The 27,780-nt window shown below is 39.0% G+C and overlaps 1 protein-coding gene across 1 annotated transcript in view; it reads right to left on the bottom strand.

Moving 5' to 3' along the window:
• Positions 1 to 27,780, bottom strand: part of LOC123499074 (tubulin-specific chaperone D-like) — a 563,551-nt gene that overhangs the window by 59,369 nt on the left and 476,402 nt on the right. Inside the window, exons 18-19 of the mRNA XM_045246676.1 lie at positions 25,071 to 25,222; positions 4,205 to 4,400 (exon numbers count right to left, since the gene is read on the bottom strand). Coding sequence (XP_045102611.1) covers positions 4,205 to 4,400; positions 25,071 to 25,222 — 348 coding nt within the window. The remainder of the gene's footprint in view (positions 1 to 4,204; positions 4,401 to 25,070; positions 25,223 to 27,780) is intronic.

Below are 27,780 nucleotides of genomic sequence, written 5' to 3'. Positions count from 1 at the left end.
TTAACTCAGTGGGTCAAAGAAGATACTAGGTTTGGAGGAGAGGGAGCATCGTCAAGACTGGACTTGGTCTTTAGTACAGAGCCAATGGTCATTGAGGAGATGAGGGTGGAGTGCCCTTTAGCAAAGAGTGATCATGCAGTTTTGGAGTTCAAGGTGATAGATGAAGAGAAATCTAGAAGAAATGAAGAATATAAAGTGGGAAGATGGAATTATGCCAAGACAGATTTTGGAAACCTAAAGAAATTCTTTCAAGAGACAAATTGGATGAAATTCAAGAGTGCTAAGGAGCAAATGAAAAGTGGAAGGAATTTATAAAAATATACAAAGAAGGTGAGAAAAATTTGTACCAATAAGACAACATAGAGAAGTTGGAAAGCAGGACTGGTTTAACGATAGATGTGAAAAGGCTAGAACAAGAAAAGAGGATGCATGGAAGAGGTGGAGAAGGAAAAGACGGATTAAGCAGTGGGAAAGTTACAAAAGAGCAAGAAATGAATATGTGTTGATTAGAAGAGAAGAAAGAAAGAAACAAGAAAAGGATATAATTGATAAATGTAAAGACCAACCAAGGCTTTTTACAGACATGTGAACAACAACATCAAAAATAGAGAAAGTATTGAAAGTTTAGAAGTAAATGGAGTATGCAGTGAAGATCCCAGGAAATGGCAGAGGCTATGAATGGATGCTTTCGGAAGGTATTCACAAAGGAGACTGCTTTTGACAAACCACTGGTAATGGAACAGAAAGGGATTATGAAGGAGTTTCAAGTAACTGTGGAGGAGATCAAGAATATGATGGGGAGTTTAGAAGTGAGAAAAGCTGTGGGACCTGATGGGGTATCAGGATGGATTTTAAGAGAATGCAGGAGCAACTGGCAGAAAAAGTTTGTGAAGTAATTGATGCCTCATTAAGGGAAGGTGTAGTGCCCCAAGACTGGAAAAGAGCTAACATTGTCCCAATCTATAAATCAGGTAACAAGAGAGACCCATTGAACTATAGACCAGTGTCACTTACAAGTGTGGTAGCTAAGATGTGTGAGAGGGTGGTGAAGAATAGATGGACAGACTTCTTGGAGAAAAATGACATACTTTGTGAGTGTCAATTTGGTTTTAGAAAAGGGCGTTCATGCACGACAAACCTGATATGTTACTATTCGAGGGTGATAGATGTAATACAGGAAAGAGATGGTTGGGCTGATGGAATATATCTGGATTTAAAAAAGGCCTTTGATAAGGTACCACACCGGAGACTGATCTGGAAACTTGAAATGGTAGGAGGAGTGCATGGCAGTTTACTAAAATGGATGGAAGACTTTTGGTAGGAAGAGAAATGAGAACAATAATTAAGGACAGACCATCAGAATGGGGCTTGGTGGAGAGTGGAGTTCCACAGGGATCAGTGTTGGCACCAGTAATGTTCGCAGTCTACATAAATGACATGGTGGATGGGGTGTCCAGTTATGTGAGCCTATTTGCAGACGATGCAAAATTGTTAAGAAAAGTGAGATGTGACAAAGATTGCGAACTACTCCAGGAAGACTTGGACAGAATATGGAAATGGAGCTGTACATGGCAAATGGAGTTCAACACGACAAAATGCAAGAAATTAGAGTTTGGCAAGAGTGAAAGAAGAATCAGGAGTATGTACAAGATAGGAAATGAAGACATAAAACCAGTCATGAAGAAAAAGACCTTGGGGTGACAATTACCAATGACCTATCGCCAGAGAGACATATAAACAAAATAATTGGAGAAGTATTGAACTTATTGAGGAACATAAGAGTGGCGTTCGTATATTTAGATGAAGAAATGATGAAGAAAATAATTACTGCAATGATAAGACCGAGGCTTGAATATGCAACAATACAGTGGGCTCGAACTTAAAGAAACACATAAGGAAACTAGAGAAAGTACAGAGGGCTGCAACAAAATGGTGCCTGACTTAAGAGATTTGACTTATGAAGACAGACTGAACAGAATGCAACTTCCGACCCTGGAAAACAGAAGAGAAAGGGAGACCTGATAGCAATATACAGAGTGATGATTGGCATGGAAAAAATGGATAGGGAAGATCTGTGTATGTGGAATGAAAGAATGTCGAGAGGGCATGGGAAAAACTAAAATGGCCACTTATAGGAGAGATGTGAAAAATATAGCTTCCCTCATAGAAGGGTGGAAGCATGGAATAGTTTAGACGTGGAAGTGGTCAACGCAAGGAATATTCATGATTTTAAGAAAAAGCTGGACATTAGTAGATATGGAGACGGGACAGTACGAGCATAGCTCTTTTCCCGTATGTTACAATTAGGTAAATACACACACACACACACAAATACAAAAACAACAAATTTTCTAATCTCTCTCTCTCTCTCTCTCTCTCTCTCTCTCTCTCTCTCTCTCTCTCTCTCTCTCTCCTCCTTTCGTTTCCCTCTCCCTTCCCCCCCTCCCCCTCTTCCTCTCGAAAGATAAGCTACATGCGTCCCGCTTGTGTCTAAAGTATTAGCAAATGTCACTCTCTCTCTCTCTCTCTCTCTCTCTTTCTCCGAAGAGAGAAGTGTCCACTTTCCTCTTCGAAGGCGATATAGTGACAAAAAAATAGCAGCATAATACACAAAGATGACAAGTATGACAAGCTTGCACGAGTTTCCCGTGCTCGGGCAAGGCACTACCACCCGTATATCATACAGGCGGGCTTTTTTAACATCCGGCGCGAAGGGGTTAAGGAAGTCAACAGATCATGCAGAGACACCACAGAACACCTGACTTCTGATCTTTCTAAGATTTCCAAATGAGGCTGAGAAAATTTTGTAGTTTTCAATGTCTCAAAAACTCATTTCCTCCATCTATCAACTCGACACAATCTTCCAGGCAACTATCCTCTCTTCTTCAATGACACTCAACTGTCTCCCTCTTCTACATTGAATATCCTCAGTATGTCCATCACTCATAATATTAACTGGAAACTTCACATCTCCTCTCTTGCTAAAACAACTTCTACAAAGTTAGGCATTCTGAGTCATCTCTGCCAGGTTTTTTCACCCCTCCAGCTGCAAACTCTGTAGAAGGGCCTTATCCACCCCTGCATGGAGTACTCTTCACATGTTTGGGGGGGCTTTATTAGGTAGGGTGGAATCAAAAGCTTTTCATCTCATCAACTCTGCTCCTCTGACTGAATGTCTTCAGCCTCTTTCTCAATGCCGAAATGTTGCATCTCTTTCTATCTTTTGTCGTTATTTTTATGCTAATTGCTCTACTGATCTTGTTAACTGCATGCCTCCCTTCCTCCTGCAGCCTTGCTGCACAAGGCTTTCTTCTTCCTCTCACCCCTATACTGTCCAACTCTCTAACATAAGATTTAACCAGTACTCTCAATCATTCATATCTTACTCAGGTAAACAACTCTGGAACTCCCTGCCTGTTTCTGTATTTCCATCTTCCTATGACTTGACTCCTTTAAATAGAGAGGTTTCAAGACATTTTGGCTAAATGTTTACCACTGTTTAAGGGATCCAGCACTTCAAGTGGCCTTTTTTTGAAATTTTTTTTTCCTTTGGATGGTTTCCCTACTGCATAAAAAAAGAAAAAGAAAAAAAAAAAAAGAAATACATGAAGGCCATTGCCAGGGTTACTGGCTGGTATACACACAGCCAATCACATCTCTTTCTCTTTATCTGCAACTGAAAAGAGAGAGAGAGAGAGAGAGAGAGAGAGAGAGAGAGAGAGAGAGAGAGAGAGAGAGAGAGAGAGAGAGAGAGAGAGAGAGAGAGAGAGAGAGAGAGAGAGAGAGAGAGAGAGAGAGAGAGAGAGAGAGAGCTCAGAGAGAAGCAACAGCCAATCAGGATTTAGCTAAGTGACATCACTTAAGGAGGTGGGGTTAGCCTTCCCAGGAAGAAAACCATTACCATCTTTTGAAAATATGTGACTGTATGCTGCACCTATAACTACCCAACATATTCCAACTTGAGTTTTTTGTATATGTCAGACAACTCACCTGCATTTGACATCCTAATATGTTCACAAAATAAGTGTTTGATAATTTTGAAAAATGCTATAATTTGTGAAGTTAGTTTATAAAATAAAATGAGTGTTAATGGCCTTGAAAGGGTTATTACATCTGAAATTTGATAAAAAGATGCATTATATGGAGGGCTTACTGCATAATATTTTGAAAGTATTTAAATAAAAATATAGGACAATCAACATACCAGGTTTGCAGAAATTCCTCCTGCTGCATAAGTGACTCCCAGAAGTACTCGGGATCTGTAGGCAGGGAAGTCAACAAGCTGCATGAAGAGGTTGAAGGTAGATTTCTCTGAGGCCCAGTTCATGCCATCACACAATTCCATGGGAAATATAGATTCCACTTCTTTCACATTGGGAATGTGGGGCAGCTTTGGGAAACTGCAACAAAATGTGACTTTTAGCAAATGCAAATAACATTGCAATGCCTTAAAATTATCAATATGTACATCGTACATTATCTTTATTTTTTTTATCCATAGTTATAGTGATGCCCTGGGATATGAACACTAAGACATATGTTCAGACCAGCTTACACTCTTTTTCCAATGCCCAGAATTTGCATCAAGTTATACCAACAAACCGAGCTTGCTCACCAAAGCTCACCAACTTATCCACTACGCCACTGCCTCCCTCTCTTTCCCACCATAATTTTTTTTCACAGCAGTGCCATGGCAGCCACTTTAAAAGGATGCACTTAATTTCATTCAGTAACATGTCAATATGGCTAAGTATCGGAATGAAATCTAATTCAAAACAATCACATCATATTCACAGATGTGAAACACTATATGAGAACCATGAAAAATAACATCAAATATCTAAAAAATCTATTTTTTTGCCTGATAAGTACAGATAGCGTGATGGCGGAAACCTAATGCTTGCATGTTGTTCACTGAGGAGTGTGCTATGTTGGTGGTGAGAGGCAGTGTGAAATTTGCAATACTTATCGTACCAGAGCATTCAGTCGGTGTTACCCCACTAGTTACTTTTGTAATTTGCTATTTAACCCCTTCAATACCATGACGTGTTTTCATATTCATTCTGCTTACTATTTGCCGATTTTATACAGCTTTAGAAACTTATACGGGGATTAGGTTGTAAAGACTCTATGCATTGATCTTCTGATCTCCTTAAACCCTTCTTAATGTAACTAAAATCATCTAATCATAACCAAAACTCATGGTGTAATAATGTGTCCCAGTACTGAAGAGGTTAAGTTTTCTAGTTAGGTTTGCCTTATCCATATTGATTTTTATCAGGTTAGGGTTAATTAGTATAGACAAACTTAAAGTAGAGGTTGGGGATGAGGCTCTACATGCGGGCGAGCCTCTTCCAACAATTCTGATCCGGTTCTGCTACGAAGTCTGACTGTGCAAGCTCCTCTGGTGCCTTGGCACCTGAGGGGCTTGCCTACTCATATGACAGATGCAGGGGAAACCTCGTGAGATCCCTGTGTCTTGAGAGGGATGGGAGGATAATCTCACCCTGATGGTGATGGTGGGGTTGCAGACGTGGCGCCTGCCCATCGGACCATTCCTTAGGTAAACCTTTGGAGGGTTCTACATGTAGGCTCCAGGAATGTCCTGAGCTTCTCAGAGGATCACTGACTGCCTCATCTATCAGATGAGTTCAGTAGGCTGAGGGTGGATATAGTGGGACTCTCTGAGACAAGGAGGCCTGGCAGTGGCAAGACCAGAAGCAAGGGTTTTACTTACTATTGGTCCGGCATGAGCAATGGTCACCATGTCAAGGGGTAGCAATAGGCGTCTCCAGCAGACTGCAGCCGTCCATTGTAGAGGTTACTCTGTTTGATAAGCGTATAATGGGACTAAGGCTGAAGCACAGTCTAGGCTTCATATCTGTTGTTGCAGTATACGCTCCTACCGAGGTGTGTGAAACTGAAGAGGAGACATTTTACGCCAAACTCGACTCTGTACTGGACCAGTGTCCCTGTCGTGATGCACTTATTGTCTTGGGCAACTTTAATGCTGTCACTGACACAAAGAGAGCCGGCTACGAGTTATGTGTTGGTCCCCATGGCTCTGGTACCAGGAACGACAACAGCTTTCCTTTTGAATCTTGCAAGATCCAGATGGTTGGGAATTGCAGATTCTTGGTATCAGAGACCAGTGCTGCACTGCTGGACTTGGTATAGCAATGCCGGAGGGGTAGCAAAGGAGATCGACCATATCTTTGTTAGTAGTCGTTGGAGGATCCTTCAGAACTGCAGGGTTTTTTGGAGTGCCAAGTTCTTTGCGACTGATCACAAGCTTATTGTTGCTACACTCAAGCTGCATGTCAAGTCCAGAAAGCCTCCAAGATATGACCACACTGTGTTTCATCTTGAGAAACTGAAAGACTTGACATGTGCCCTGGAGTATGCAGTGACAGTCTCTAATTGATTAGGAGTGCTCGACACCAACGAGGACCTGGTAGAGCTATGAGATACTTTCAAATGTGAGACTCTTGAGGCTGCCAGGGAATACGTTAGGGAGCGCCCAATGTCATGGAGTGGCTTTGCCTCAGTAGAGACGCTGGACAGTATTGAGGAGAGCCACGTTGCCAGACTTGCTGGGAACTGTGACCAGTGCAGGGCTCAGTCACGTAGAACAAACGCTCTCCTGAGGGGAGACAAGGAGGGGTCTTGTTGAAGATGCAGTGTGTCAATTAAATGCTAATGACCTCCGACCTGCTTATCGAGCCCTGAAGAATCTCCGCTCCAAGTCTACATCTCAGGCGAGCGCTATCCGAACACCAGATGGCTGTCTCGTATCAGACACAGATGGGCAGATGGCTCGCTGGGCTGAGCACTTTGAGCAGCTGTTCATGGTGGATCCTCCAAGCAGATGGCTCCAAAATGCAGTGTTACAGATGCTGGATGCTGATCCACCCATTGATGAAACTGCACCCTCCATTGATGATGTCAAAGGGGCTGTGGCAAAGTTGAGGGAGTGGAAAGGCAGCTGACATTTGTAACATCAGTGCGGAGCTGCTCACAGCTGGGGGTGAGCCCATGATGCGTGGGTTGCATGCTGTCTTGACTGCTGTATGGCATTCAGGTACTATTCCCCCTGACTGGAAAAAGGGATTGGTCATTCCTATCTGGAAGGGGAAAGGGGACTGTCAGGATTGCAACAACTACCACGGTATAAAACTGCTCATCAAACCACACAAGATGCTTGCCCATTTGCTTTTGATGTGTATCCGCAGTCACCTGCTGAAACGACAGAGACCTGAACAATTTGGGTTCATGCCTGGTAAGTCAACAAATGACTGGATCCTAGCGCTTCACATACTGGTGGAGCACCGACGTGAGTTTCGACAGGGGATGCTTGCAGCCTATGTCGATCTCAAGAAGGAGTTTGACTCAGTGAATGAAGAGACACTGGGATCTTCTGCATCTCCGTGCAAGGATTATTGGTCTATTATTGGCTTCTACTCCAGGACTGTGAGTGCTGTGAAGTGTGGAGGGTGTGGAGATCCAGCTTCTTCCTTGTGAATACAGGAGTGAGGCAGGGATGCGTGCTTGCTCCATCACTTTTCAACATTTGTATGGACTGGGTACTAGGCAGAGCTGTAGACCAAAGTCATTGTAGAGCATCTGTCGGCAATACAGGCAACCCCAGCTTAACGAAGGGGTTACGTTCCTAAAAAACCCTTCGTTAAGCGAAACTTCGTTAAGTGAACCGATTATAACAAGTTTAACCCCTGACTTGAATTTCCATTGAGAGTAAACAAAGCAAGAGTGCATCATAGTATAGTGAAAGGTTTAATGAAAGTAAAAATTATGAAGTTAAACATTTAGGCAGTTTAATTCAAGTCAGTATAATGTACACTAATGTATGTATGTACATAACTTTATAATGTTGATGATCTTAAATTTATGAAGGGAGGGAGAGTGAAACGGTAAAGACACTAACCGGCAACCTGTGGAATGTAAACAAAGGACGCACCATTGTATCACATACAAAACTTATGTACCACATTTCCACAAGGCTTTTCCATCTTATCCATTGTAGAGTCATGAGTTCAGGTGGTTCTTTTAGCTTGCTAGGAAGATACGGTCTCACCAACCTTCTTAATAGAGTCTGCTGACTTGAAAATAGTAGAGACAGTAGATAGAGTCAAGATGGTGGCGAGCAATGCTATAAGTTTTCTCGCCTCTCTCGTGTCTGTGAATAATATCCAGCTTCACTTCGAGAGTAAAAGACTTCCTGGTCTTCTTAGCAACACTAGGCGACATTGCAGGGCGTTTTGGTGGTAAGTTGAGCGAGGGAAGACGAGCTGCTGCTGACACTGCTATTGTTTTGAACAGGGGGAGTGAGTGGTGCGCGTGTTGTCCACGAGAGGTGCTGGTGTATTCACAAGCCTGTCAGCTTGTGTGATACGGTGGTGCTTTCAAACTTGGAAAAAATTACCTGGATAAAACTTCGTTACAGCGAGTTTGGTGTTCGTTAAACGAGCAGATGGTAGTAAAATGAAACCTTCATTGTAGCAAAATTTTATTGTATGAACCTTCGTTAAGCGGGGGTTGCCTGTACTGAGATTACAGATCTTGTTTTTGCCGATGATGCAGTAATCCTTGCTGAGTCACTGTAGGTTCTGGTAATGGCTCAAGAGGCACTGCATGAGGAGGCAAAGCCCCTGGGACTTCAGATTTCCTGTCCCAAGACCAAGGTTCAGGTGTTGGGAGGCTTACTGGATGAAACGGTACAGTTTGTCCATGCATGTGGGGAGGACATTGAGATCTTGGAAAGTTTCGCATACTTTGGTAGTGTAGTGCATAACGATGGTGGGTCAAGCCAGAAACTTGTACAGCAAATTGGCCTGGCCCACAGCATTATGGACTACCTCAACACGAATATTTGGCATTGTCAGTACCTGTGCAGACGAACAAAGATTCGGATCTTCAAGTCGCTGGTGATCCTTGTCTTACTCTACAGTTGTAAGATATGGACACTGAACACCAATCTGAAGAGGTGAACTGATGTCTTTAGTACTAGATGCTTTTGCAGGATCAAGAGATACTGCTGGTGTAACTGTGTCAAATCAGTAATTGTTCCATGAGACTGATTCGAGGATGATTACCAGCATAGTCTGTCAATGCCAATTACAAGTATATGGGCATGTGGCATGCTGCCTGGAAGCCGATCCTGCTTATCAGGTTGTTTCTGAAAGGGATAACACAGTATGGAGTAGGCTAAGGGGACATCCACAGAACTCATGGCTATGGCAAGTCAATGCTTCCTGCTGGGATTTACTTGGCATGGGAAGGGACCTCCATGGAGAATCACGAGGCGTGATTGCCTGGAGTGACACCATAAGGTAGGCAAGGTGACATGTCCCCTGGTATATGATCCCCATGAATGATTGATTAAAACTTTAAGTAAAAGTGAATTATAATGAAATTAGTAAATTCAATGGTTTTGATTTTGGGATGCACTCTACCGAATATTAACCATAGCCATACACCTCTTTTTTTGTTAGGAACTTTAAGTTCTCTGTCCAATGAGATGACTCTTCTAATGTTGTCTCTTTCCTCCCTAAATCTGGAGAATTCCCTTTCTTTATTCCAATGTCCTAGTCTAGAGGTGCTTCAATAATTTTGCCCCTGCCTCTCGGTTTGATCCTTATTTATATAGGCAGCAGCACTGACTGTGCCGTCCATATCCTCAACTCCTTCCATACCTCTTCTCAGCCTTGACATAAGCAAGATTTAATGTAATTTTGGAGACAAGGTCCCTAATATAGACCCCTCTGCCCCTGTAACACATCACCATGTACAGTATGCTGGACTTCTTGATAGGGTATAGGTAGTGTAACCCACTGTGTGTATGCATGTGTATTTACTAATTGTATTTACCTAATTGTAAGATGCAGGAAATGAGCCACACTAGGCTCGTGCTGTCCTGTCTCCATATCTACTTTTATCCAAGCTTTCCTTAAAGCTTGTATAAAAGTATTTGTATATTTTTGGATCTACTGTGTTACGACATTATCTAAGGTCAGCTCTAGCAATCTGCTTCCCCATGATGTTATGCTACCTTTGGTGGTCTAGTCCTCCCATGAAACCTCTTTACAGTTGAAGTCCCCCATCATTAGTAATTCACTGTTCTCCTCCAACAGCTTTGATAAGCAAACTCTCATATCTTCCAACATTTCTCTGTGTGTAGGGGGTACATAGGTCATGAGAATGTTTCTTTTTATTCTAATTTTCAATATCTCTGCCTTCTCTTCCCCATACAGAGTTGAATCCACCACTAAGCCTTTCTTGATTAACAGCATTATACCTCTCCTTTACTTTCTTGTCTTATTTCTAAATCAAACATTTAGTCCCCATCCCCAATATTCAAATGATCCATATCACCCACTAACTTAGTTTTGACTAATCCAACAATATCTGGTTTCTCATCTTTCAAATAATCCATATTTTCTAATCCTGTTGACAGTATGCCATTTACTTTTGTATATGCTACTTTTAATCCTATCCCTCCTGTTTTTTTTCTCTCTTGTACCATTTTTTTTGCATCATGTCAATGACTCTCTAATAGAAATTTTTCTTCTCCACCTCTGATCTTTGGTTGTTTTTTTCATTTGCTTCATTTCTCAGTTCATTGATGGTGGTTCTCTCCTCTCTAGTCAAGTCTCTTTTTATCCATATTTGTTTAAATTCTTCTATCCTTGTTGATTTGATTTAGGTGCTTTACCCAGTAGATCTTCGGCTGCTGTCTGTGATCTGAACCTTATTTTCATCAGTGTATGTTGCCCCTTCCTTGTATCTTCCCAGTCATCGAATTTCTTCAATCTCCGGTGTTATTTCTTTAACTTCCTGTATGTACTCTGACTTTCTCTACACTTTCCATCTCCTCCTTTTCTCTTTCAAACCACTGTGATATGCTCTTTTCCTTTAGACTGAATATCAAGACAGTCTTTTTCCTGTCAACAGTGTCTCTGACTAAGTTTTATTTCTGCTTTATCACTTGCACTACTTTTCTGTCAACTTTGTTCATCCACAATTTTCCCTAAGTGTATATTTTTATTCTCCTGCTCCTTTTTCCATGCTTCCTGTTTCATATTTAACTCTTTAACTTTTCCTTCATACTCTGTTGGTTTTTCTCATAGAGAGCAAATTTAGCATGTAGATCATCCATACTTCTGTCTCTGTTGTCAACATCTCATCGTTTTTTCTAACTTTTCAATCGAGTCTGCATCTCCTTCATTGCAATTTCCAGTCCGATAATTGTTCTCATCATGGTCTCACCTACTCTTCTATCCTCATCCTTGAATCCTGAGAATGCCCTGTCAACAGCCTTGGGAACAGTCCCTGTTGGCGTTGTACATGATAAAAGATTTGTCGCAATGGCTCCCTCCTCATCACTCATCTTTGCAGTTTATACACTTCCACAACCTACTATTTGGAGACAGGGCAAACACAAGCAAGACTAGTGCAGCTTCCACCTTAATATTCACCACTAGGAAACAGCATATAGTGTTGAATGCAGCAGGTTATTTGGGGGCATGGCTTGTTTATGCCATTCTTGCTCGCCATCTTAGTGTGTGTGTATTTACCTAGTTGTAGTTTTACAGGGCCTGGGCTTTATGTTCGTGTGGCCCTATCTCCATATCTACACTTATCCAATTTTTCTTTAAAACTATGCATACTCGTTGCTGACACCACTTCTTCACTCAAACTGTTCCACGTCTCAACACATCTTTGTGGGAAACTATATTTTTTAACAATTCTCAGACATCTTCCCTTTCTCAGCTTTTTACTATGCGATCTTGTGCTTCGAATGTCATATTCTTCTCTCAGGATCAGTTTCTCATTATCCACTTGGTCCATTCCGTTGATCAATTTATAAACTTGTATCAGATCCCCTCTCTCCCTTCTCTGTTCCAGGGTTGGTATATCCATAGCTTTTAGTCTCTACTCATATGTCATCCATTCTTGTAGCCATTTTTTGTAGTCTCTCCTATTTCCTAATGTGTTTCTTTTTATGGGGGATCCACACAACTCCTGCATATTCCAATCTGGGTCTTATTATAGTACTTATCAATTTCTTCATCATTTCTTTGTCCATGTAGTGAAATGCTAATCCAATATTCCTTAGCAAATTATATGTCTCTCTGAAAATTCTATCAATATGGCTTATCGGTTGACTATTTTCTTCCATCGTCACTCCCAAGTCCTTTACCTTTTTTATTTTTTCTAGTTCTACTCCATCTCCCATTTTATAGATTCCCACTGGTCGTCTTTCACTTTTTCCCATTTCCATGACATGACTTTTGTCCACATTGAATTCCATCTCCCATTTTTTACTCCATTTCCAGATCTTGTTTAAGTCTTCCTGCTGTATTTCAAAATCCTCTTTTTGTTTTATGACTCTGCACAGTTTTGCATCATCTATAAACAGATTTATGTAGCTGTTTACTCCCTCTGGCATGTCGTTCATATATATGAGAAAAAGTATTGGCGCCAATGCTGACCCATGTGGCACTCCGCTGTCTACTGCTCTCCACTTGGACTTTAACTACCGTCCTTATTTCTCTCCCCATCAAGTAATTCTCTATCCATCTCAATGTGCTTCCTTTTAAGCCACCCTTCTCCTCTAACTTCCACAGTAATCTTTCATGTGGCACTTTATCAAACACCTTTTCTAAATTCAAATAAATACAGTCAATCCATCCCTCTCTCTCTCTCTTGTACTTTATCAACTATTCTAGAGTAGAAACTGAATAAATTTGTTACACACGACCGACCTTTTCTAAAACCAAATTGGCTATTTGATAATAATTTGTTGTCTTCTACGAACTCGATCCATTGTTTCTTTATTACTCTTTCACAGATCTTGCATATTACATTAGTTAGTGATACCAGTCTGTAATTTAAAGGTTCTTCCTTCCTTCCGCTCTTATACATGTGGGAACCTCAGCTCTTCCATTCTACTGGTACTGTTCCATTTTATATTGAGCATTTTATGATGTTGTATATAGGACTTGCTAGTTCTTCTCTACATTTTTAATATTCTGCCTGAGACTTCATCCAGTCCCATTGCCTTCTCTTCATCTAATTCCGTCATAACTCTTTTATTTCAAGCAGGGTTACTTTAATCTCTTTCATATGGACAGTCTCTCTTTTACCCTGTGGTCTTTCAAATTTGGATTCCTTAGTAAAGACCTCCTGAAATTTACTATTTAACAGTTCTGACATACTTTTTTTGGTCTTCCACCATCCCATTCTCTCCTTTTAACCTTTCTATTGTTTCTTTTTGCCTTATTTTTCCAATTATTAATCTGTAGAACAGTTTCGGTTGCTCCTTACATTTTTCGACAATGTCCTTTTCATAGTTCCTTTCTTCTTTTTTTCTCACCTTAGCATATTCATTTCTTGCTGTTTTGAAGTTTTCCTTATTTTCTGGATTTCTATTTCTCCTCCACCTTTTCCATGTTCCATCTCTTTTCTCCTTTGCCCTAGCACACCTTGCATTAATGTCTAAGACATCTTCCCTTTCTCAGCTTTTTACTATGCGATCTTGTGCATCGAATGTCATATTCTTCTCTCAGGATCAGTTTCTCATTATCCACTTGGTCCATTCCGTTGATCAATTTATAAACTTGTATCAGATCTCCTCTCTCCCTTCTCTATTCCAGGGTTGGTAGATCCATAGCCTTTAGTCTTTCCTCATATATCATCCCTTCAAATTCTAGAACCATTCTTGTAGCCATTTTTTGTAGTCTCTCCAACTTCCTCATGTGTTTCTTTTTATGAGGGGTCCACACTACTCCTGCATATTCCAATCTGGGTCTTATTATAGTATTTATCAATTTCTTCATCATTTCTTTGTCCATGTAGTGAAATGCAAATCCAATATTCCTTAGCAAATTATATGTCTGAAAATTCTATCAATATGGCTTACCGGTTGATTGTTTTCTTCCATCATCACCCCTAAGTTCTTTTCCTTTTTTACTTTCTCCAGTTCTACTCCATCTCCCATCTTATAGATTCCCATGGGTTGACTTTAACTTTTTCCCATTTCCATGACATGGCTTTTGTCCACAATGAATTCCACTTCCCACCTTTTACTCCATTCCCAGATCTTATTTAGATCTTTCTGCAGTATTTCACAATCCTCTTTTTGCTTTATAACTCTGCACAGTTTCGCATCGACAGCAAACAGATTTATGTAGCTGTTCACTCCTTCTGGCATGTCATTTATATATATGAGGAAAAGTATTGGCGCTAATACTGACCCCTGCGGCACTCCGCTTTCTACTGCTCTCCACTTTGACTTCATATCTTTAACTACCGTCCTTATTTCTCTCCCCCTCAAATAATTTTCCATCCATCTCAATGTGCTTCCTTTTAAGCCACCCTTCTCCTCTATCTTCCATAGTAATCTTGCATGTGGCACTTTATCAAAAGCCTTTTTTAAATCTGAATAAATACAGTCAACCCATTCCTCTCTCCCTTGCACTCTACCAACTATACTAGAGTAGAAACTCAGTAAATTAGTTACACACGACCGTCTTTTTCTAAAACCAAATTCGCTATTTGATATTAATTTGTTGTCTTCAAGGAACTCGATCCATTGTTTCTTTATTATTCTTTCACACATCTTGCATATTACACTAGTTAGTGATACCAGTCTGTAATTTAAAGGTTCTTCCTTCCTTCCTCTCTTATATATGGGAACCACCTCAGCTCTTTTTCCATTCTACTGGTACTGTTCCATTTTATATTGAGCATTTTATGATGATATATATAGGACTTGCTAGTTCTTCCCTACATTCTTTCAGTATTCTGCCTGAGACTTCATTCGGTCCCATTGTCTTCCCTTCATCCAATTCCTTCATTAACTTTTTTCTTTCAAGCTTGGTTACTTTAACCTCTTTCATATAGATGGTCTCTCTGTGGCCTTTCAAATTTGGATTCCTTAGTAAAGACCTCCTGGAATTTTGTATTTAATAGTTCTGCCATACTTTTTGGGTCTTCCACCATCCCATTCTCTTCTTTTAACCTTACTATTGTTTCTTTTTGCCTTATTTTTTCATTTATGAATCTGTAAAACAATTTTGGTTGTTCCTTACATTTTTTGACTCTCCTTTTCATAGTTCCTTTCCTCATCCTTCCTCACCTTAACATATTCATTTCTTGCTGCCTTGAAGTTTTCCTTATTTACTGGATTTCTATTTCTCCTCCATCTTTTCCATGCTCCATCTCTTTTCTCCTTTGCCCTAGCACACCTTGCGTCAAACCAATCTTTCTTTCCTTCTTCTTTAGGTCTATATTTCGGGACATATTCGCCGACTCCTGTTTTGTATATTTCCAAAAATAAGTTATACTTCTCTTTCACTGTCTCTGAGTTTTCCATTTCCTCCCAATTAATGTATTTGTAGTAATTCTTGAGATTCTCAATACTGTATCAGCCTTTCTGTAATTTAATCGGTCTCCTTTGTATGAATTGTCTCTATCTTCCTTTCCCTCTTCTATATCCATTTCTAATATTACATGGTCACTCTTTCCTAATGGGCACTTATATCATCGTTCATTTGTATACCCCTTGTAAAAACTAGGTCCAATCTCACCAGCTCGTCGTTTCCTCTGAATCTTGTGTTTTTCTTTACTCTTTGGTCCATCATATTATCTATCATTAGGTTCAGGAATCTTTCTCCCCAGGCTTCTACCCCTATACCACTTTCATAATTTTCCCAGTCCACTTCTTTACAGTTGAAATCTCCTACCAATATCACTTTTCTCCTTTCTTTAATGATTCTTGTAAGACTTCTTATTGTGTCATTTATCATGTCTTTATATTCTTGATTGGTCCATGAATTTGTTTTTGGTGGCACATATGTTACAATGATTGTTAACTCTTTTTTATTAATATGCATCTTAACATACAGTACTTGTGCTTTTCCTTCCCCACATTCCACTTGGTTTATCACCATCTCCTTCCTTAACATTATCATGACTCCTCCTTCTCCTTTACCCACTCTGTCTCTCCTCCATACATTATACCTATTATCCAAGTCTATTTTGATTGCCTCATTTAGTTTTGTTTCAGCCAGGCATAAAATATCCGTTTTTTTTTCTTTATGTAATCTCTTAATTCTAATTTACTTGATAAAACCCTGTCTATGTTCGTATACATCATTTTCAGTCTCTTGCCTTTATCACTTATAGTTAAACTTGTTCCACTTTTTCCTCTTCCTTCTCTTTTATATACCATTTCCTTATCCTGTCTCCTAGAATTTTCCAAAAAAAAATGCCTTTTTTTCCTCTTCTGACCTTTCATTATTTTTTTCCCTTACTGCTGCTGCCAGTTTGTTGTATCTCTTCCTTTCTTCCTCATTTCTATTTTTCTTTATATATATATCTTTGCAACCTTCTGTTTCTCTGAGTTTAGTTGTTCTACATAATATTTCTTCTGTTGCTGTTTGTGATTCTAGTATTATCTTAATTGGTTTCGTTGTTCCTTCTTGATATGGTCCCATTTTGTGTATTTCTTCTACTTCCTCTTCTAAGTTCTGTCTATCTTCGTCGTTTAGATTTTTTAGTAGGTCTTTAACTGATTTCATTTCTTCTTTTTCTCTTCTTGGTCTGTATTATATATTTTTTCTTTTAGTCCAAATATGATTAGTCTTTTTTTCTACAATTACCCTAAATAGATTTTCTTTTTTCTTGAGGACTCTTATCATTTTGTTTGTCATATTTTCATCTCTTTCTTTTAGTTGTTCTTGAAACACCTCCTGAAAATCATTCTTATCTTTCTTACCTTGGACTCTCCATGCTTGTACTTCTTTTTTAATCACATTCTGTACTCTTTCCTCTTCTTTGTTTACTAGATCTTTCAGCTTCTCTTTTTCTTTCTCGGCTTTACCAAGTCCTTCTTCCATCTGCTTCTTGTAGTTAGCTACTTCCTTTTTCAGTTTTTCGTTTTCCGCTCTTAGTCTAGCTTCGTTTTCTTCCACTTTTTTTATCCTTTCTCTCAGTTTTTTAAAAGTCTTTTTCCTGTTCTTCATTCTCTTTCATTCCCATATTCTCCTTTATCCATTTATCTAATTTACGTTCAATAGTCAACACTCTCTTAAATAGTGAAGTATTTGCCGTATCAAAACCTTCGAATGCGCTTACTCCCTCATCAACATATTCACCTTCTTTCATTCTTTCCCTAGTCTCATACCTGCATTTAGATGGAATCTCTTCTTTACTCATGATTCTCTAACACTTGATTTCATGTGTGTGTGTGTGTGTGTGTGTGTGTGTGTGTGTATTTACCTAATTGTAATTTTACAGGGCCTGGGTATCATACTCGTGTGGCCCCGTCTCCATATCTACACACATCCAGCTTTCCTTTAAAACTATGCACACTCCTCGCTGACACCACCTCCTCACTCAGACTATTCCACACCTCCACACATATCTGTGGGAAACTATATTTCTTCACATCCTTCAAGCATATTCCCTTGGCTATTTTTTTACTATGCGATCTCGTAGTTCTATTTAAATTTTCCTCTCTCAACATCATTTGTTCATTATCCACTTCATCTAAACCATTCAACAGTTTATAAACCTGTATTAAATCTCCTCTTTCTCTTCTTTGTTCCAAGGTAAGCAAATTCATTTCTTTTAATCTCTCCTCATAGGTCATTTCTGCCAATTCCGGTACCATTTTTGTTGCCATTCTCTGCAATCTCTCCAACTTCCTTATATGCTTCTTTTATAAGGGGACCAAACCACCCCAGCATATTCCAATCTTGGTCTAATTACCGTACTAATTAATTTCTTCATCATATCTTTATCCATATAATGAAAGGCTAATCCAATATTTCTAATCAAATTATATGTTTCTCCAAACATCTTGTCAATATGAGCCTCAAACTGCCCATGGTCTTGTATTATCACTCCCAAATCCTTTTCCTTTTCCACCTTTTTCAACACTACTCCTTCACCCATCTTATATGACCCTCTTGGCCGTCTTCCACTCTTCCCCATCTCCATTACATGACTTTTGCTCAGATTAAATTCCATCTCCCACCTCTTGCTCCACTCCCAAATCTATCCAGATCTGCCTGTAAAATTTCACAATCTTCTTCACTCTTCACATACCTACACAACTTCGCATCATCCGCAAACAAATTAATATAACTGTTTACTCCTCTGGCATATCATTAATATAGACAAGGAAAAGTATTGGTGCCAGCACTGAACCTTGTGGGACTCCACTCTCCACCACCAACCAGTCCGACTTTGCATCCCTTATTACCGTTCTCATCTCCCTCCATCTCAAGTAGTTTTCCATCCACTTTAACACTTTTCCTTCAGTCCTCCATAAATCTCTAATTTCCATAGCAGTCTCATGTGAGGTACCTTGTCAAAAGCTTTTTTAAATCCAAATATACACAGTCCATCCATCCTCTCTCTCTTGTATTTTGTCAACCACTCTCGAATAAAAGCTCAGTAGATTTGTTACACATGACCTCCCTTTCCTAAAGCCAAATTGATGAGCCGATAATAACTTATGATCCTCCAGGAACCGTATCCAATGTTTCTTTATCACCCTCTCACAAATCTTACTGACCACACTTGTTAAAGACACAGGTCTATAGTTAAGAGGCTCTTCCTTACTGCCTCCCTTATAGATGGGCACCACTTCAGCTCTTTTCCACTCTACCGGGTACTTCCCCGGTTTCTAATGAGCACCTTATAATATCATATAATGGATCTATCAATTCTTCTCTACATTCCTTCAATAATTTACCTGAAACTTCATCTGGTCCCATCGCTTTATCATCTTTAAGTTCCTCCAACATTTTATATAACTCCTTTTTAGGTATCTTAATGTCATCCATGTGCACATTTCCTTCTACATTTTGAGGCTTTACAAACATTGTTTCTTTAGTAAATACTTGTTGAAACCTATTATTTAGCAATTCGCGATATTCTTAGGGTCATCTACTATCCCTTGCTCTCCTTTTAATCTTTCAATGGACTCTCTCTTTTAAGTTTACCATTTATGAACCTGTAAAACAATTTTGGATGTTCCTTACTCTTGTCTACAATATCTTTTTCAAATTTTCTTTCTTCCTCCTCCTTACCCTCACATACTCATTTCTTGCCACTCTATAATTCTCCTTATTTAGTATATTCCTGCTCTTTTCCATCTTTTCCAAGCCACATCTCTCTTTTCTTTAGCCTTACCACAAGTTGCATCAAACCAATCCTTTCTTCCTTTCCTCTCTCGGTTTATAACTCCTTCTTTATAATATTTCATAAAAATCTCATATTTTTTTGCACTTCTCTGCTTTGTAACATCTCCTCCCAATCTAATGTTCTGAATGAGTTTTTCAAATTTTCTGTGTCCATCTTTCTATAATTCAATCTACCACTCCTGTATGTCTCATCTCTCCTTCGCTGTGTTATTGCTATCTGCATTTCCATAACCACATGATCACTCTTCCCCAATGGAGATTTATATTGTATATTCTCACATAGGTACACTTCTTGTGTTAACACCAAATCCAGTCTAGCTGGTTCATCATCTCCTCTATATCTAGTATTTTCTTTCACCCTCTCTTCCATCATATTTTCCATCATTAGATTAAGGAATCTCTCTCCCCATGTTTCCTCTCCAACACCACTTACTAGATTTTCCCAATCCACTTCTTTACAATTAAAATCTCCTACTAGTATCACCTTTCTTTTTCCAGTTAATACACTTTCCAAACTCTGTAAAGTATCCTTGATCATATTGTCGTATTCCCTTAATGTCCAAGAATTTGTTTTAGGAGGTACATAGGTCACCATGATTATTAATTCTTTTCCATCACTTTTTAACCTTATGCTTATCACTTCTGCGTTGTTCTTCCCATACCAAACCTTATCCACATTTATCTCCTTCTTCGTCATAATCATAACTCCTCCTCCACCTTTACCCTCTCTATCCTTTCTCCATATATTATATTTATTATCCAAATTTACCTTTGTTTTTTCATGTAATTTTGTCTCAGTCAAACACACTATATCAGGCTTCTCCACCATCATATAGTCTTGCAATTCCAATCTACTTGACAGTATCCCATCTATATTAGTATACATTACGGTCCACCCACTGCTCCTCTAGGGGTTCCTCCGCATTCCTTCTTTCCACATACCATTTTCTGACTCTCTCTCCTATAACTCTCCAAAAAAACTTTTCTTTTTCCTCTTCAGACCGCACATCATTTTTCCTTCTCGCCTCTTCCAACAATTCCTTATATCTTCTCTCTTCCTCATTTCTATTTTTCTTACGTACACCTCTTTACAACCTTCTACCTCTCTTAATTTTGATGTTCTATATAAAATGTCCTCCGCAGATTGTTGTGACTTCAGTACTACTTTAATCGGTCTCCTTACTCCCTCCTTATACGGACCCAGTCTATGGATCTCTTCCACTTCTTCTTGTAGGTCTTTTTTTTTCATCATTTAGATTTTTGAACAGATCTCTTACCGTTTTAATTCTTCTTTAATTCTCTTAGGCTTATATGTTATATTTTGTTCTTTCATCCCAAATATTAACACACTCTTCTTCTTTTCTGCTATTTCTCTTATCAATGTTTCCTTATTCTTCATAACATTAACCAGTTCCTTAGACCTTTCTTTTTTGTCTTCATTCAACTGATCTTTAATTATTTCTTGTAATCCAACCATCTCAGCTTCCCTCGACTCAGTCCATTGTGTTTTCTTCATTTCCCACTCCCTTTCAAACCTTTCACTTTGCTCACTGATCATTTCCTTAAAGTCATCTTTCTCCTTTACAACTTTCTCCATTTTCTCCTCCAACCGTCTCTTGTATTTTTCAACCTCCACTCTCAAGTGTGCATTCTCATCCACCAATCGTTTTTCATTTTCCTCCAGTCTCTTAACTCTTTCCTTCAAAGCCTTGCGAAAATTCTCTATCCTGCTCCTCCTCACTCCTCTGAACTTTTAATTCCTTCACCAACTCCTCAAATTTCTTCTCTAGCATAACCAATCTTCCTTGCATTGTTGCTCCTGTTGAAGATGGACTCATGTTTTGTATGGCCACTTTTGGTTTTGCTCCCTGGGCCTCATCGGCATATTTTGAATTTGATAACTTATTCCTTACAGGTCTATCCATTTCATTTCATTCTTCCTGGGAGCGTGTGGGTGTGTGGTGGTGTGCACTGGCGGCCAGGCCTGGTAGCTTTGTGTGTGTGGTGGGATGTGTTGGCGGCTGTTTATGGCTGGCCCTTGTTTGTTTCCCGCTCCGTCGTCTGGAGCACGGAGGCTCCAACACCTCCGATCGCTATTATGCACACTCCACCACCCTACGTTCACTCTGTACACTCGTTCACTCGCTCTGGTTGCCCTTTTGTACTAGTGACGGTTCTCACTCCAAGCACATTGTTTAGCGTGTGGAGTGTTAGTTAGACGACATTCTGAGCAAGGAGGCACGTCCACTCTCCACGGAGCGGTGTGTGTGTGTGTGTATTTATTTAATATAATTTCCATAGTTGTGGCATTCTAGATAGTCTTTCCTCTTATTATGTCTTGCAGTCATCTTGGTTGCTACTTTCTGTAGATATTCTAGCTTTATGTGCTATTTTTTCATGTGAAGACCAAATTACTGTTGCATATTCTTTTTTTGTGTGTATCTTTGTGGTAATAATTCCTCCCATAATTTCTTTGTCTAGAATCTAGAAAAGCAAAGGCAACTCTTATATTCTTTAGTAGATTAAAAGTTTCACCTGTAATCTTATTTTGTATGCTTTTCCAGTGATAGTTCCTCTGAAATGTCATTACCAAATCTATTTCCTCTGTTGCCTTAATTACTATTTCATTCTCCATCTTATATTTATAACTACACTTGTTACTTTTTCCAAACTTTCCAGTATCAAATTCCACTTCCCATCTATTGCTCCATTCCCATACCTTGTTTAGATCGTTCTGCAATTCCTCACAATCCTTTTTTCCCTACACACTATGCATAAGTTTTCCATCATCAAGAAATAAACTTATATAGTTGCTATGTCCTCTGGCATCTCACTTGTATACAATGCAAACATTACTGGTACTAACTCTGATCCTTGTGGGACCCCACTTACTACTGGACTCCATGTTGATGGTTGGTCCCTTATCTCTCTTTAATTCTCTATCTTTTTCAAAAAGTCCTCCATCCATTCCAGCAGTTTTTTAATCTACAACTCTTATCTTCTCCAGTTTCTATAAAAGTCATTTAAGTGATATTCAAAGCTCTTCTTAAATCTAGATAAACGAAACTTGCCCTCCTGTATTACATCAATCACTCTTGAACAATAACACACCAAGTTTGTAATACAAGATCTACTCTTCCTAAATTAAACTTGAATACAAATCCTTTCGAGTTTCACGACACTTGAGTTTGGTGGTTAGTCCTAAATCCTTACCATCTCAAGTTTCATGTATTATTGTCATGGGTTTCAAGCTTCTTTGATAAATATTGGTTGTGTTTATCTACTGTTGGAATCATGTGTGCTGCTTCAAGACTTCAATAACATTTTCCATATCTGTAGTACTGAAAATGTCATACCCACTGATGGGGTGATATTTTCTCCACCTGAGGTAGTGAGTCCATAGCTGCCACTACATTCTGTCTCTCATGTGTTGTACTGAGCTCACCACTACTTGTTTCTACCTTCATTCATGAGAGAACTCTCCTCCATTCATGTTTCACTGCAGCAATATTGACAAAGTAACAACATTCCAGTATAAAGTCAATAGCTTTCTTGAAATTAAAATTATGAAAGAAATTCTGTGCTGTCATTATTTACATTGGTCTGGCTGGTACTAGCCACGCTGCATGGGATGTTGCCTAATTGGTCTGATGTACTGCTCGTACGTCACTGCAACCTCTGGTTCAGTGTTCAGTGGCATTGTTAATTGATATACATGATAGATAAACAATGATAAGTAGATCTAACTGTAAAAAACAAAAACAAGAAGAGTGTTGACTAAACAAAAAGCACTGTATAATGTGGCATTGGTGAGTAAGGAACATGAGGTAAAACATGAGTACAGTTGTCAGATATTAATTAACATTAGTATATATATTTAGTACATATGTACTGACAATCAATGTCTGGCATCTCAACTTATTATTGGTATATACATAGTCCTGTACCATATTTGACAGTAAATAGGATGCATGGGCATGAAAGATACACCCCAATTTATGCAGGTCAAATTCAGGAACAAATTTTTATAGTGTATTTAAGCATATATTATTGAAAGCAATCTAGCAACACATTATTATAATAAGTAGAAAACATGGACAATTTGCAGTTTCACCCAACTATGGAATCTCGTACATGGCTTGTTTTTCTGGAGAGAAATGTAATGAAATGATTGATGGTATACGTAATTGCTGTTGCAAAAGAATATTTTTTGAGTTATGATTGTTTATTGAACTCTAACTCATTCCTATCTCTTATTTCCAATGATCCTGAGGATCTATGGGAAATCTGTGTTTTTGGGTAGGGGAGCATTAAATTGAGTGATGTCCTTTGCAAAATGGCTGGAAATCATCTAAATCATGTAGAAATCTAAAAAAAACACACTGAAAATATTTTAATGACGGGGTTGGCAGTGGATGCGACAGCTCAGCTGTTGGTTTGTTTACACTGAGCAGCAGTGCCAATGCTATGCACCTGGCTGTATCCATTAAACCACAGCCCACTGCCTAAAAGCCCTTGCTTCAGCTCTATTGCCATGTTTCTTGGCATAATCTACCACTTGTAGTTTGTAGGAGATTGTGTAGTTCAATCTACCATGTGTAGTTTGTAAGAGATTGTGTAGTTCAATAATTTTCCTTCTGCTGCCATAACAGTGAGGGGGTTGATGTGTTTTGTTATGATAGGATAGGATCGGATGTAGAGTCAGGAGATAGCCTTTGCAATGGCCCTCTTGATGATGCTTTCTTTTTAGTTATTGCTGGTTTATTTATTTATTTATTTTTTCACAAGCAACTTTTATATATTTTTCTTTTCTTTCACTAACAACTTTATGATCATGAACTTGTTGCTACTCCTCACCACCAGATAGCACTGATTCAGTGTTTCAATCAGCTGATATTTCTAAACATGTGTCAGCCTCACAGGTCAGATTGTTTTCATTTTCACAAAAAATTAGTTTATAAAGGAATAAAATTGGTGACAATAATAGGTACTGATTGTGAGCTGGGTTAGTGAGCATCAGGGAGAAGATAAGCCTACAGGGAGTCTCAACTCGCATATTAAATGCAGAGTGATTTTTTTACCCAAATTTTGGGAAAAAAAATGCTGTCAGATACAGTATGTACCAATAATAATCAATGTTTGCACTCTACTCATCTACCCTTCCCCCCTCCAATGCCATATTATACAATGCTTTTTGTACAATCAACACTCTTTTTGTTGCTTTCTTTCATGGTTAGATCTACCAGTCATTGTTTATTTTTCACGTATTTCAGTTAGCAATACTACTGAACACTGCCCCATATGAAATGTTAATATTGTTATCATTTCTTTTCTCTTTTTCCTCTTTTCATTAAACTATGTTTCTCATGTTTTTTTGTCTTTACAAAAAGCATTAACCACTGAAACTGCAACACAACCATCCAATTGAAAATTATGCATTTTGAGATAAGGGAATAGTGTGTGTGGGCTGGGTGTACTGTAGTCAATTTTTTAACAGACCAGAACAAATTGAGTATTTCTTAAGTGTTTTCAATAACACGAGTATCATGATTCTCGAGTTTAGTGTTATACCTAAGGAACCATGCAAGTGCGAAACTTGAGAAAGAGTATTAAATGATATACACTTAAAGAAACTGATGAGAAAAATGTAGCATTGTATAATACTTTGGTAAGTCAATATATATGAATTTATATCATCCATGAGGGGTAAACTCTCCTTTACAACAACTATATATCAATTAGTAAGGCTGGATAAACTCTTATCCACCCTTTCTATGAAAGACAACCATAAAGAATAGTGATAAAAATCAAGAAACATCTTGCTAATCAACATGCCTGTGAAGTAGTGCTGCAAAGGCTGTTCCTGCAACCTTCCGAGTCCTGTCAATCCTTTCTGTTGCCTGCTGACAAACTCGGGCCATCATCTCTCTAACTATTTCTTTAGACAATAAGCATGGGTCTTTCACCAGCACCATCTTGGTGAGAATCTGCAGAACAAGAATGTTTCAGTGACAAATCACATTGGGTATAAATAATGGATCAAAGAAAGTACACTCGACTCTTGTTTTTCTGGACTAAATGGTGCAGGCACTGGTCTGGATAATGAAAAGTCCGGATAACACAAATGAGTCTTTCGTTAGCCAAATATGGTCGTTTGGCTCCGTAGACTTTTTTGAGGAACAACGATATTTTCTCTATTTTGGTTTCCCTGATGAAATAAACCTAAACAGATTTAATCAAAGTTAATATAATGCTGAAACTAACCTAACATTACCATATATTGTGGCCTATAAGTCAATCTAGCACTAAGTCCACCTCTATAATTTAACCCCAAAATGTTGTACTATCGATTTACTTGGCAAATGTCAACCCCCTTAACTATTATTAGCCCGGTCCAATGTCACCCTGCATTACTAAGTACTAGGTTGTAAATTACGTTTTACCTACAGAAAAATAAATAAAATTGATCAAACATAGAACACACCACCAACTTCAAGTATTTTAACATAAACAAGCAGGCAGTTTTTACTTTTTTCTTTCTGTATTCACCTATTTCACTATATCAGACCAGTATTTACTTTTAAAACTCTAATGGTAAGTACCTATCCAGCTAATATCCAGCTACTCAGGGGGACTGCACATACTCTCAAAAGGAATATGTTCAAGGGTGATGTGAATATTTCATAGGCAAGGGACTCAGGGAGGCCAGATAAGACGCTTGGCTCACAGAGATTGTCTCTTCCCTCAGCCTCTACCATGTTATACAGGGTTATGACACTCTGTAGTAAGTAGGAACAACAAAGTACCTACATTAATACCATAGTTTACTACTATTGAAGGTTTCATTAATACAAAAGCTAAAAAACATTATCGCTTCATAACGATACAATCATGATTGACTGCTTAGTTCTGCCACCTAGTGACAAGCACTCCCTTTGTACAGCTGTTTAGGAGCAAAATTTTAAATAGGATTTCATATTTTTTAAATATTTTTGGTTATTTGGGGTATTATGTTTTTAGCTTTTGTATCAATAAAATATTCTATAGTAATAAACTATGGTATCTGTGTAGGTATGTTGCTGTTCTTACTTACTACAGAGTATCAGTTCCCTGCTCAACATGGTGGAGGAAGAGGCCATCTCCCTGACCTAGGAGTCATATCAGGCACTTGGAAGTAACGAATACAGCTTCTTTCCCGCTCCTCACATTTTACCTTGGTGCACCTTTGCCAGTTTTACTTGATGGTGCATCCACATAGTATCTAGCAACTTATCTTTTGATTTACTAATATCCGAAAAAGTTTGGTCTGCCACATCATACTTCTCATACACAACTCTAGCTCCTTTCTCTAATTTTTTTATTAATTCCAGCTTTTATGTCACAGCTAGGGCCACCCACTTATGCCTAACACCCTTGGAAGATATAATTAAGAGTTCTAAGGTAATGAAAAATGCACACACTTGCTCACTGATACCGGACAATACACAGTGTTCATTAGTGTCGGCTAGACTTCTTTACAACCGCCTGCCTTAGCGGCATTGCCATCTATTGGCCATTTCTGGAAATATGCAAGGTGCGCATTGTTTGAATTAATTTGTTGGCCGTCTGGACTCAAATTACTAAATTATTGTTGTGCCTTCCCCCACTCCTCACAGCTCTTGGGGTGACTGCAGCATCAACCAAGAGGGATTTGTTACGTGTGTTGAGGCGAGGCAAGCCAGTAGAGATCACACCAGGCAGGCACAGGAAAAACAAAGGCACGTGACATTCACCAGCACTTCATTATAAGTCACAACCAGGTCTCCTGGTACAATGTCAAGCGGGCTAGTCACAAGTATACTTTCACAACACTCAGTCACTAGCACAGGATGCGAGATGGAGCGCAGGTGGAGACTTGATCAGAGGTGCAGTGGGTAGTACAGCCAATCCAAGTGTCAGGTGGCGGTGGAATGCTGGTACCCGCTATCTACGTCACCTTTGCATCTCTGTCCCAAAGCCGTTCGCTGGTTCGTGCACTCAGATCATGTATTCGAACCGTCTCACACACACACGCACACACGCGTGCGCACACCGAAGCCGTTCGCTGGTTTGTGCATTCGAATCATGTATTCACATCATCTCATGCATTTAAGCATGCACGCACGCACGCACACGAGAGGGTATAACTGGCCTGCGGGTTGATGGAAATCTATATGAAGAAGTACAAGAAATGGCAGAGGTGATGAATGAAAGATTTCAAACAGTCTTTACTGAAGAAGGAGATTATGACTTAGCAGATAATGAATTGGATGTATACAAACTAATTGGAGTAGAGGTAAATCAGGAGGATGTTATGAGACTGATGGAGAATCTAGATGTAAATAAGGCACCTGGTCCAGATGGAATTTCAAATTGGATACTGAAAGAATGTAGGGAACAGTTGGCAGAGAAGATTCATAGCCTGGTGAAGACATCGTTGTTGCAAGGGAAAGTACCAAAGGATTGGAAAAGACCAAACATTGTACCTATATATAAAGGTGGTAGTAGACCCTTTAAATTATAGACC

Source organism: Portunus trituberculatus, chromosome 49 (genome assembly GCF_017591435.1).
Source record: "Portunus trituberculatus isolate SZX2019 chromosome 49, ASM1759143v1, whole genome shotgun sequence".
Taxonomy (NCBI): domain Eukaryota; kingdom Metazoa; phylum Arthropoda; class Malacostraca; order Decapoda; family Portunidae; genus Portunus; species Portunus trituberculatus.
This window is presented reverse-complemented; position numbering and strand designations above follow the sequence as displayed.